Genomic DNA, 12510 nt, shown 5'->3' with positions numbered 1-12510 from the left:
AGGAGGCTCTCTGTTGATTTCAATGGACATTAAATCTGTCCCTTTCTGCAAGAACCTTTTTTTTGCAGCTCATGCCATGTGAATCCACTTCCCTGTTTCTCTGTGCATTGCTGACTCTTCGTTTCAAATGTAAGTTTCTTTTCATTTTTGTCTCCTGCCTATGCCACTTTCTTTAATACTATTATTTGTATTGTGATAGCAACTATGGGCCCTGATCAGGATTTGGGGCTCCATGGCATGAGGTGCTGTACAAACACATAGCATGAGACCCAAAAAGTATATAGACGCATAGAATTTAAGGCCAGAAGGGACCACCATGATCATCTAGTCTGACCTCCTGCATGTCACAGGCCACAGAACCTCACCCACTTTCTCTTGTAATAGGCCCATAACCTCTGGCTGAGCTACTGACGTCCTCAAATCTTGTTTTAAAAACTTCAATTTACAGAGAATCCGCCATTTACTCTTGTTCAAATCAGTGAATGACCTGTGCCTCACGCTGCAGAGGAAGGCAAAATAATAATAATAATAATAATAATAAAAAACCCAGCATCTCTACCAATCTGACCTGGGGGGAAATTCTTTCCTGACCCCAAATATGGTGATCAGATGGACACTGAGCCTGTGAGCAGGATCCATGTGACAGACTCCTGAGAGAGAACTCTCTGTAGTAACTCAGAGCCCTCCCCATCTAGTGTTCCATCTCCAGGTGTTGGAGATATTTGCTAATAGCAGTCACGGATGTGCCATATGCCATTGTAGGCAACCTCATCATATCATCCCCCCCATAAACTTATCAAGTTCAGTCTTGAAACAAGTTAATTTTTTTGCCCCCACTATTCACCTTGGAAAGTTGACCCAGAACTTCACTCCTCTGATAGTTAGAAACCTTCCTCTAATTTCAAGCCTAAACTTGTTGATGGCCAGTTTCTATCCATTTGTTCTTGTGCCAATCTTGGCCCTTAACTTAAATAACTCTTCTCTCTCCCTGGGGTTTATCCTTCTGATGTATTTATAGACAACAATCATATCTCCCCTCTGCCTTTGTTTTGTTAGGCTAAACAAGCCAACCTCCTTGAGTTTCCTCTCAAAAGGCAGGTTCCACATTTCTGTGACCATTCAAATAGCCTTTCTCAGCTCCCTTTCCGATTTGAATTAATCTTTCTTAAACATGGGAGACCAGAACTACACACAGTATTCCAGATGAGGACTCACCAGTGCCTTGTATAATGGTAATAACACCTCCCTATATCTACTGGAAATAACTTGCTTGATGCAACCTAGGATTGCATTAGCCTTTTCATGGCTGCATCATATTGGTGGCTCATAGCCATGCTGAGGTCAACCAATACACCCAGGTCTTTCGCCTCTGTTGCTTCCAACTGATACGTTCCCGGCTCATAGCAAAAAAATCTCGTTAGTCCCTAAATACATGACTTTGGACTATTAAATTTCATCCCATTTCTATTACTCTAGTTTTCAAGGTCATCCAGATTTTCTTGTATGATATTCCGGTCCTCCTCCATATTGGCAATACCTCCCTATTTTCTGTAATCTGCAAATTTTATTAACACCCTCCCACTTTTTGTTCCAAAGTCGTTATTGAAAATGTTAAATAAGATTGGTCCTAAGACTGACTCTTGAGGAACTCCACTAGTAACCTCCCACCAGCCTGACAGTTCACCTTTCAGCATGATCCGTTGTAGTCTCCCCTTTAACCAGTTCCTTACCCACCTTTCAATTCTCATATTAATCCCCATCTTCTTCAATCAAACTAATAATTTCCATGTGGAACTGTATAAATGCTTTACTGAAATCTAGGTAGATTTGATCTACTGCATTTCCTTTGTCTAAAAGAGCAGTCATCTTCTCAAAGAAAGAGATCAGGTTGTTCTGCCGTGATCTACCTTTTGTAAAACCATGTTGCATTTTATCCAAATTACCATTTACTTCTATGCCCTTGACTATTCTCTTTCAAAATTCGTTCTAAGATGTTGCATACAGCAGAGGTCAAACTACTGCATCACCTTTTTCCCTTTCTAAAATACAGGTACTATATTTTCAATTTTCCAGTCATAGGGTACAAACCCTGAGTTAACAGATTCATTAAAAATCCTTGTGATTGGGCGAGAGACAGCGGGTAAATACAACAAATAAATGGAATGGAAGCAGAAGGTAACAACGAGCCTATTATGAACAACGTGATCATTCTTTTTCTCTCCCTCTGTTGATATTTATTTTGTAATTCCATAACTCTACTGTTTAACTTAAGCATTTTGAGGTTGTTTGTATGAAAGAGGCTCTACTTTAACCACTGGATGCTGCAGTTGGTTCCTTAGGCAAAATTCCCCTTGACCTGAATGAGAGTTTTACCAGGTGTGGGGCAGATCCTGCCATCAGGCCCTTGAGCCCATACAGCTCAGATTGCAGGGTCAGGGGGTGAAATCTTGGTCACAGTGAAGCCAGTGCGAGCTGTGCCATTGACGTCAATGGAACGATGATTTCACGCAGGTTGCAGCACCGTGTTTTAGCTCCGAGTGATTCTCCGGTCTTTCTCATGCACTCTTTGAATCCCCTTTGCCCCACCTTGTAAGTGTCCATCCACGGTGTCAGAGCTAGATATTATTATTCCTGCTGGAGTCTCACCTCTCTTTTCACCCTGCAGGCATGTGGCTGGATTTCCACCTGTCCTTGCGGAACGAATCAATGCCCTGCCGGTCTGAAACAAGATAAAGAAATAAATAGAGAATTCTTATCCCTAGTTGCAGATAAACTGCAACATTCACCACAAAGGATTCCTGGAATGAAACAAGCACCTCTCCATTGAAAGTGCTGATAAATCCTACGCATCCAAGGCTGGCTTAATCCAGCTCAAGCCATCAGAAAATTTCTAGGGACCCAGCAGCACTGAGAACAGCTATTTCTTGTCATGCGACAGTTCGCACATTGACAGATAATCTCCTTGGGCCAGGCTGACATAATGCTCAAGATTGAATCTTTCCCCTGTGGGTTTAGACTTGTTCCTTCCTCCGGCAAAACGTCCATTGGCTTCAGGGAGGGTTGTGCCCAAGGAAGGATGTGGCCCGGAGTCCGGTGATCATGTTCTCCTACCGGCTAACCAGGACCTCATTTTGGATCCTCGGCGTGAGAGAGACTTCCATACGTCATCTTCCGGCCGATTCGGCCATGCAAGAAGCCCCTGCAAATGAGCTATTTAATGCACTTCTCAGTGCCTTAGCATTTCATCTTGCTATGCTTAACCCACTCTGTTGTTCAGTCTGGGAACAATGCAGGGGAGGAGAGGGGGCAGGGAGAAGAAATAAGAAAATAAAAGGTCAGAGGGTGCCCAGTGTGTATGAAGGCTAAATTGCACTTTTGTGAAATCTAATAAATATTCTCTGGCAGTGGAGAAATGAACTCTTTTCTGAAATGCTAAGTGACTTACCTCCCCCTAGAGCCAGGGCATAGGATTTAAATGGGCAGATGCACATGATGTTTTCCATTTACCAGCCTTCCCCGAGCTGCCTGTGGAGGACCTAGCTAGGTCATCCATTACGTGTGTGACAGATATCGCAACCCTATGCAGTCTCCTGGAGGGCTTTGGGAGTCAATTTATGTCTGACTGTGTTCTACTCCAGGGGGAGAGCTGCCACAGCTCTGTCCAGCATTAAAAAACGTGGGGGTTGGTTAAGGTGAATCACATTTGTGTTAACCCCTCCAGAATGGTATTTCCCCCATACACACACACACACACCCATACTCTAGGGAAATTTGAATGTACTAGTTCAAACTGATTTTTCCCAAATCCAGCAGTTGTAGAAGGGAAGGTTCCTGACTCTCAGTTTTATGTTCATGCCACTTAAATAATTAACCAGATCTCAGCTGGTCGAAATCAGTGTAACTCCATGGAAACCAGTTGCTGATTTACACCAGCTGAGGATCTAGTTCTAGGTTTGTAGTAGCTTGGAAATATCAGTGGTGAAAGGGTTAAACGGATTGCTGGCTTTAAAATGGATCTTTCCACCACCAGGTACGGCGATGACAGCTCATTCAAAATTACTCCCACTGCTTCCTTTGACACCCATTCATAGCTTGGATGCAGCTGATGTGGGAGCCTGATCCAGAGCTCACTGCAGTCAATGAGAAGACTCTCAGTAATTAGGCCCTTGGTGCTCTGGATTTGGTATGTAAACCTGGCAGATGCTGTGGGGAGAGAAAACAACAACAGATAAACTCCGCATTAATCTATGGCATCAGTATTTGCTGCTACAAGCAGGAGTGTGAAGTGATGTCTGAAATCAGCAGGAGTTAAATCCCGCTATTGATTCTCTCTCCCATTCCCTGCTACGCACCAGTGAATTAACATGAATTACACCGCCGGAGTAGTCGGGAGAAATTTAACCAGTGTACTTGGAGGGGATGGGGCCAGGAGTTTGTCTGTGCATTTGAAATATTTATGCCGCAAATTAGCATGTGTTCTAAGCCCATGAATTTCAAATATTTATATAGCTTTAATATTAAGGAAAATGTATTAAAATTTCCCATAGGCGTTTTATTCATTAGTAAGGCTCAGTGCTCATTGACGACAATGCCTGCTTGGTAATGCATCCATATAACAGCCAGGAGAGTGCAGAACAAACCGGGAGTGTGATTTGTCCAATGCAGCGGTTCCCAAACTGTGGGTCGGGACTCCAGAGAGGGTTGGGACCCCGTTTTAATGAGTTGCCAGGGTTGGCGTTAGACTTGCTCAGGCCTGGGGCCAAAGCTGAAGCCCAAGCCCCACCACCTGGGGCTGAAGCCCGAGGGGCTCAGGTTACAGGCCCTCCTCTCCCCCCCCCCCCCCCCGGCCTGCCACTGGGTGCTGAAGCCCTTGGGCAGCAGGGCTTGGGGAGGCTCAGTCTTTGGTCCCCCTTCCTGGGGCTGTGTTAAGGTTACCATATTTCAACACTGAAAAAAGAGGACACTCCATGGGGGCCCTGGGCCTGCTCCAACTCCGCCTCTTCCCCACCCCCAGCCCCACCCCTTCCCCGCCCCCATTCCAACCCCTTCCCCAAAGTCCCTGCCCCAACTCTGCCCCCTCCTCTGAGCACCCTGCATTCCCCCTCCTCCCTCCCGCTCTGATCTTGGTTGGGGGTTGCTAAGTGCTTCCCTGCTCCCCACTCGCCCTGCATCCCCCCGCCCCTGCAGCCTCTGTGACCCCTGCTCCCCACTCGCCCTGCAGCCCCTGCACACCTCCCTTGCCCTGCAGCCTCTGTGACCCCTGCTCCCCACTCGTCCCCCCACCGCTCCTGCAGCCTCTGCGCCCCCCGCCTGCCCTGCACCTGTGCCCCCCTGCCCCTGCAGCCTCTGCGCCCCCTGCCTGCCCTGCTCCCCCGCTCACCCGGCAGCCTCTGCCTGGCGGGGGCTTCGGAGGCTCAGCTGCGACCGGGGCGGCGCAGGTCCCTGCAGCCCCAGCACACGCTGCCTCCTTCCTGCCACCATCGAGCACGTTCCCCGGCCTGTCCCCGCTGGAACAGCTCCCGCAGCGCCAGAGCCACAGGAAGGGTCCCCCAGTGGCCGGGGGGTCCCTGCCCATGAGGGAAGCCCGAGCCGCTGGCTGGGCCCGGCCTCCCCGTGATCCTGCAGGCTCGGCTGGGGCACGCGGTCCGCCCAGCCTACAGGGGCAGCAGCAGCTCCTCCGCCGCCTTCTGCGGCTGCGCCCCCTCTCCCCTCCCCGCCCAAGCTCACTACAATGTAGCCGGGGCGACTGGGCTGCGCTGCGGACCCGGCGGGTCGTGCTAGGGCCGGGCGGACCCTGGCTTATGTCTCCCTATTTCCTCGGACATGTCCAGCTTTTTGAAAATTCCCCCCAGACGGGGATTTGAGCACCAAAAAGCCGGACATGTCCGGGGAAATCCGGACGTATGGTAACCCTAGGCTGTGTAGTAATTTTTGTCGTCAGAAGGGGGTCACGGTGCAATGAAGTTTGAGAATCCCTGGTCTAATGTTATCAGACCGAGACTTTCAAACCTTGGTGTCTCAAATTAAGCCCCCTCCATCCAAATTTAGCTGCCGAAATAAATGGGCCTGATTTTCCAAAAGTTCTGAGCTCCTACTGAAGGTAACGGGAGTTGCGGCATGTGCAGCTCTTTGAAAATCACGCTGCTCATTTAGGTATCCAAAGGCAGACTTAACAGACTCACTTTAGGCAAATTTAAGGTGCTTTAATCTTGGTACAGATCGTCTGCCTGTCTGGGGTGTTCCATTGGCAGATTGAGGCTGTCCAGTCACTGTACATTCACACACCACTGCAGGCAGCTTGGCTCACTGCCTTACCCTAGAGGTGAAATTCAAACTCTGTTGGTTTCTTATCTCCTGGTTTTATGCAACCCTTTTGCCGCAACACTCCAAGCACAAGACAAAAAGGGGAGGGGGGAGAGTACAGGACTTTGAGACGAGAGTTCAGTGCAGAAGACCTGGGGAATTAGCTTTGCCATTATTCCTTGACATTACAACTGAAATACATTTCCAGGGGCTTTACAGTCACTGCCTGTTCTCTTCTAAAATTACCCCACATTATGGTGAATGTTTAGCCTATTTTAGCTACAAAGCCAGTTTTGCACATGCCTTCCTTGAAAGGAAGCTACATTAGAGGAACTGAAGCTGTTGTGAGCTGTTGCAGGCCAGAGACTGGGTTGGGTATTTTATTTTTGGTCACACTTCTTCTGTACTACACTATAGAGCAGCTCCTCAGCTGGGGGCTGAAGTCATGGACCAGGACTCTGTTGTTCTAGGGGCTGTACACAGAACAAAAAACCAGTCCCTGTCCCAAAGAGCTTGCAATCTAGGTAATGGTTACATTGAAGTCAAAAGAGCTACACTAGTTGTGGATTTTGGCCCCTTACTTCTAAATTCTGTATATGTGCCCGGGATTGCAGGAGGGATAATATAGCCTGTGCTGAACTCTGTCTCTCCATGACTCCATTGCTATTTTTCGCCATGCTAACGAGCTTAAAGCTAGCACAGGTGTGTCTGCCTGAGCAGCAGTCACGCCTGCGATTTCAGAGGAACCATATCTTGTTACCTAGGTAAATGGGGCACCGGCCTATAGCTGGGAACCCGACCTGTAGTACCCAGTTAATGCAAATCTGATTAATTCTACGGTCTTCCCTTCTATTTTAAAGGTTGTTCCTTTGGAGTGGGAGATCTCACTGCTGATGGACTGGTGATCTGACAAGCAGCCACATTGCCCTGGTAAAAAGGGCGGAGACATGTGAAAGTTTGGCACTTGGAAAGAGGGACCTTTCTTTTGCTGCTTCCCAACTCCCTCTGCCGTCTCATCAGCCGCGTCCATCATAGCCATAAAGAAATTGAAAATTCGATTAAAATGAAAGCTGGTGTCAAATGGGTTTTCACAAGTTCTTTAGGGAAGAAAAGCTAATGAGCGATTGTACCTCCTCCCCCTTGCCCTCAACGCACACATGGTCCCTGGGAGCAAAGCTATTTGATCTCTCTTGAAGTTTTACAGCTGTGCCCACATTGCTGGCCCTGTGATAAGCCGTAATAAATACAGAGGGATCTTGGAAGCATCTTAACTACTGGCGCATTTTTTAAGGAGTGTTTTGGACCAAATGGAGAGTTATTGACTGAGATGACAGCGGGGGACCGGTTGTAAAACCCAGGTGAGGTTCCAAAGTTAGTAGACATTGTATTGACCAACTGTAATGCAGAACAGAAGAGGGAAAACATTTTAATTAACTTGTTTCGCAGCTCCCCCTGCTCGCGCTCTCTCTCTCACACACACAGCTTGTACCTGGCAAATATTGCAGGTGCTCAGCACTGGGTCGGAGGGGCAGGAATGCTACTTCAAACAACAGATGTAGCACCCTAGAAAGCCATTAAGCAGAGTGGGATTTAATACATTGGCTAACTTGTTTATCCTTTTGTTTCTCACTCTTTTATTTTCAGGTTTCCTTGTAAGCTGCCAGCAGTCAGATGAGATGTGAAGCTGAGGTCCTGACTGCTTGCCATCACTTCCGATCCTGTGGAATCGTCAGGAGAGCTGGATGGTTTCGTTGTAGGGTCAATGTCAGATGGTCAGTGGCCAGAGGGTGACATGCCTTCCGAAATATTCCCCTGCCATTCTGCGGGGCAAGATAGTCTTCAGATCCTATCCTAAATTGCATGGCTTTGCAATGTGCCATTGAGGATTGAGCCAATGTCCATGGGAATCTTTTTATTGATTTCAGTGGGTTTGGGATCCGGCCCTTAAGGAGCTTTTTTGCCCTAAATGCAGCTGCATTTCAGTGATGGGTGAAACGAGCCTTGGTTGGGATTTTCTAAGCTGTCCAGGTGATTGACTGGCATGATTCTCTGTTGCTCTGCATCCTCTCATCATTTACACGAGTGCACAGTGGGTGTAAAATGCTACCATTCTGCACCCTCTTTGCACGGGTATAAATGACAACACAAGATGCAGCGTGACAGAATCTGAGCATATGTGTCTAATGGTATCTAGACAAGAAGGATGACCCAGTAATTAGGGCACTAGCCTAGGCTTGGGAGAGCTGTGTTCCGGTCCCTGCCCTGCCACAGACTTCCTGTGTGACCTTGGACAAGTTACTTTTAGTCTTTCTGCCTCAGTTTCCCCAACTGTAAAATAGGGATAATAGCACTGCCCTACCACACAGGAGGTTGAGAGGTTAAATGTATTACAGAATGGCAAGTGCGCAGATATTATGGTAATAGGAACCGTATAAATAGATAGATAGATAAACCTCCTCGACTACTTTAAAAGGCTCAAGTTATCGGTAAAGTGCTCTGGGATGAACGGTGATAGATTAAATATGTAAAACATTATTTATTATTATAATATTTGGCTCTACATTCTTCTAGGTCATTCATTACTTTAAATCCATGCAATTGTAATATCATTGGTTAAATTTTATCCTGACATACATTTATTTCAGTGCCATCATTGTTATTATTTGTTGGCATTTCAGTTGCATTTACAGCCCCCCCCCCAGTCAAGATCCAGACTTTATTGTGCTAGGTGCTGTACAGACACATAGTAAGAGACAGCCCCTGTCCCAAAGAGATCACAATCTAGATGGACCAGACAAGCAAAGGGTGGGAGAAAGGAAGGTTCATTACTAAGTCTGCGAATCATTCACGGAAGTCATGGCTTCTGTGACTTTCCGTGACCTCTGTGAATTTTGCAGCGCTGGTGAGGCTGACCCCAGGACCACCCCAGCAGCTGGGGAAGCCCGGGAGCCAGCTGCACCAGCCGCTGCTCTGGCAGCTCCAGGCAGCTGGTCCCCGGCGCTGCCCTGGAGCAGCGGTCCAGGACCAGTGGCGGTGGCAGCAGGGCCCCAGGCCACCCCCGCTTGGACCAGCAGCGGGGGGACCGCAAGCCATCCCCCACCCAGACCGGTGGCAGCAGCAGGGGCCTGGGATGCCCCCCGCTCGGATCCATAGCGGCGATGGCGGCAGAGCCCCGGGCTGCCCCTCGTCCAGATCGATGGCAGTGGGGCCCCGGCCTGCCCTCCACCCAGAGCAGCAGCAGGGCCACAGGCCACCCCTTGCCTGAAGCAGTAGCGGTGCCATGGGCCGCCTCCCACCTGGACTAACAGCGGCAGGGGGCCATGGGCTGCCCCCAGCAGAAGAATGGCCCCGGGCTGCCCGCCCCCAGCAGCAGTCTTCAGGAGAGCCCTCCTCCCTGACTTTTTGTTTATTGCCTATGACCTGTCCATGACTTTTACTAAAAATACCCATGACTAAAACGTAGCCTTATTCATTACCCCTGTTTTGCAGATGGGGAAACCGAGGCACACAGATTAAGTGACTTGGCCATGGTCACACAAGGAGTCTGTGGAAGAGCCTGGTATATAACCCAGATATTCTGAGTCCAAATCCATTGCCATAACCACAAGATCATCCTTCCTCTCTGGCATGAGATATAGGTCGGCTCTGAATTTGACCCACAGTGTTTCCATAGAGCCAAATCTAGTGAGAATGAAACTTTTGCCGTTGTTTTCCAAGGGGCCAGGATTTGACTTCACTCAAGCATTGCGTTCCTAGGTGATGAGTAGACGGGAGCCAACCCAGGAGTACCCCTGCCCATGCAATGCAAAACAGAGTGCAGAGGGAGGGTCTGCAACTAGTCGGGATGGTTTGCTTACCGCGATCCCAGCTAAGATACGGTCCTGGTGTGGGCAGCACTCAGAACAGCAGAGTCATTCTGAGGCCAGCCACTTGTGGGGGCGGGGTGTGATCTTCCTTGGAAACTGGGAACTCTTAAAAAAAATTCCTTGCAGAAGAAGTTGCTGCCTGTGCAACAAACCCGTTTCTATGCACCCCAAGTATCCAGTGACCGTGTCTGGGAGCCATGGGCACCATTGATTATTGGTGATGTAACTTGGTGCTTGTGGTGGGCCTATAAAGGGCTAAGAGATTGAGCAGGAGCACACAGGAGAGACCAGAAAGCCCTGACTGCCAAGGAGAGACTGCTGCACTCTCTAGGTAAGTGATAAGTGTCTTCATTTCTGCTTGTGATAATGCTGCAATGGACAGTCAAAGCTCAATGGTTTCAGACAGGGTCAACAGAGGATAAAAGTTCCATTTCATGAAGGATTTTGAGATTTCAAAGCCTAGGCCAGGGGTCGGCAACCTTTCAGAAGTGGTGTGCCAAGTCTTCATTTATTCACTCTAATTTCAGGTTTCGTGTGCCCGTAATACGTTTTAACGTTTTTAGAAGGTCTCTTTCTATAAGTCTATAATATATAACTAAACTATTGATGTATGTAAAGTAAATAAGGTTTTTAAAATGTTTAAGAAGCTTCATTTAAAATTAAATTAAAATGCAGAGCCCCCCGGACTGGTGGCCAGGACCCGGGCAGTGTGAGTGCCACTGAAAATCCGCTCGCATGACGCCTTTGGCACGTCTGCCTACCCCTGGCCTAGATTCTTTCCAAATGGGAGCAGAAAACCAAACCTTTCAGAATTCTCCATGAAGGAAGATTCTGAACAAAAAAAATTGTTTAGACATGATCGAATACAGGTTTTTTTTAAATCAAACCAAAAAGTTTCATTATGGAAATGTCAAAACAGGACATTTCAATGTTGCCAGAACTATTTTTTTCCCTCTGGTTTTCTTCCAAAACAAAATTCTGACAGAATTGAGCTTTTTGATTTTGGCAGAGTTGCATGTTCCAGTGGACTATGGTTCTATTTAAATTTCTCTCACCGGTTCTAGAGCTCATCCCTGGTCCCCTTACGTTCACCTTGAACTGTATGTCGCTAATAAGAGAAACAGCCTCTTCCCATCTGGGGATGGTCCCGATGCTAGAGCTGAGGACGGGGACTCAGGACTCCTGGGTTCTCCAGCGTGTTTTGTGGATTGGGGGGTCTCCATGCTTCACATCCCTCTCTGTAAGATGGGGATGATGATATTTACCAACTTCATTGGGAGGGAGGTGGAGATTTAGTTCACTGTTAGGTGAAATTCACCCCTGTGCAGAGATCCTGCACAAAACACTATTCTAGATAAACCCTATTACAAGTGGGGCTTCAATGGCACATGGATCTCTTGCAGTGAATTTCACCCTGGAGATTTTAAAGCACGTTGAGCTCCTCAGGGGGAAGATCCTTTCCATTTTGGGGTTATCGTTATTATTGTGCCTTGTCCCCTGATCTCTTTCCTCTCTTCCTTCCTTTAACATCATTTGCCCTCCAACAATTCCTCTCTTAGTCCCCCCCCCCCTCCAGTAACGCCCATTATCGTGGTATCTAAGCTCTTCTCCTCTCTGATTTCTCTCCTATTCTGGGATCTTGCATCCATTTTTCCATGGAGTTTAATTTCTTGTTGCTAATGAGGCTGCTGATGCTGCTGCTCTCAGTCTCCATCCAGATACATCCTGCTGAACTCTCAGAGATAGGAAGGGCCAGTCCAGCCTACCCTGCCACCCGCAGAGTTGCCATGGCAAGCGTTAGTTAGTTGATTGCAGCTCAACAGAAACTTTTAAACAGGAGAGATGCCTCAAGCCTAATAAGGGGGATCAACATCACAGTTTAATCCAGGAGGAAGGTGCTTTCTGCACTTCCCTCTCTGTATGAGCATTGATTAAACTGACTCCATTCTCATTACCTGCCTGTTAGACCCATCAGACAGTGGAATATGTGGCAGAGACTCAGGGAGTCTTATGGGAATAGAGCGCTCCAGGAGATGCCCTGAACACAAGAGATGGAGCAGATGCAACTTCTGCCTAATGTCCCTTTTGATGTCCCTCACTGATCCTGAGCCAATGCTCGGGGGATAAAGGGCTTGATTGCTCATTGTGCTGTGAGTTGTGTTGTCATTTTAGACCAAAGGTCCCAGATCACAATGGTGGCATTTTACCGGAAATGCCAATGCAAGGTGCAGGGCAGTGTAGAATCCGGGCCAAAGTGCCCAGAATACCATGCTGTACTGATGCCCACCCTGGAATCTTCCCTCTTGGCACTTTCAAACACTACCTGTGAAAGTAACTCACA

At 47.9% G+C, this 12510-nt stretch overlaps 1 protein-coding gene and 1 long non-coding RNA gene across 3 annotated transcripts in view; one reads left to right on the top strand and one right to left on the bottom strand.

Moving 5' to 3' along the window:
- Positions 1-12510, top strand: part of MLN (motilin) — a 35485-nt gene that overhangs the window by 9809 nt on the left and 13166 nt on the right. Inside the window, exons 3-4 of one of the 2 annotated variants that reach the window (XM_042858112.2) lie at positions 7164-7661; positions 7948-8075. In XM_042858112.2, the coding sequence (XP_042714046.1) occupies positions 8073-8075 (3 nt within the window). In that variant the 5' untranslated portion in view covers positions 7164-7661; positions 7948-8072. Of the gene's footprint in view, positions 1-7163; positions 7662-7947; positions 8076-10368; positions 10501-12510 lie in introns of those variants that run through there. The other variant, XM_008174474.4, reaches the window with a different exon arrangement.
- LOC112060481 (uncharacterized) overlaps positions 2212-12510 on the bottom strand; it is a 30370-nt gene continuing 20071 nt past the window's right edge. The window contains exon 3 of the long non-coding RNA XR_006176330.2: positions 2212-2719. This is a non-coding gene — a long non-coding RNA (uncharacterized LOC112060481). The remainder of the gene's footprint in view (positions 2720-12510) is intronic.

Source organism: Chrysemys picta, chromosome 4 (genome assembly GCF_011386835.1).
Source record: "Chrysemys picta bellii isolate R12L10 chromosome 4, ASM1138683v2, whole genome shotgun sequence".
Taxonomy (NCBI): domain Eukaryota; kingdom Metazoa; phylum Chordata; order Testudines; family Emydidae; genus Chrysemys; species Chrysemys picta.
This window is presented reverse-complemented; position numbering and strand designations above follow the sequence as displayed.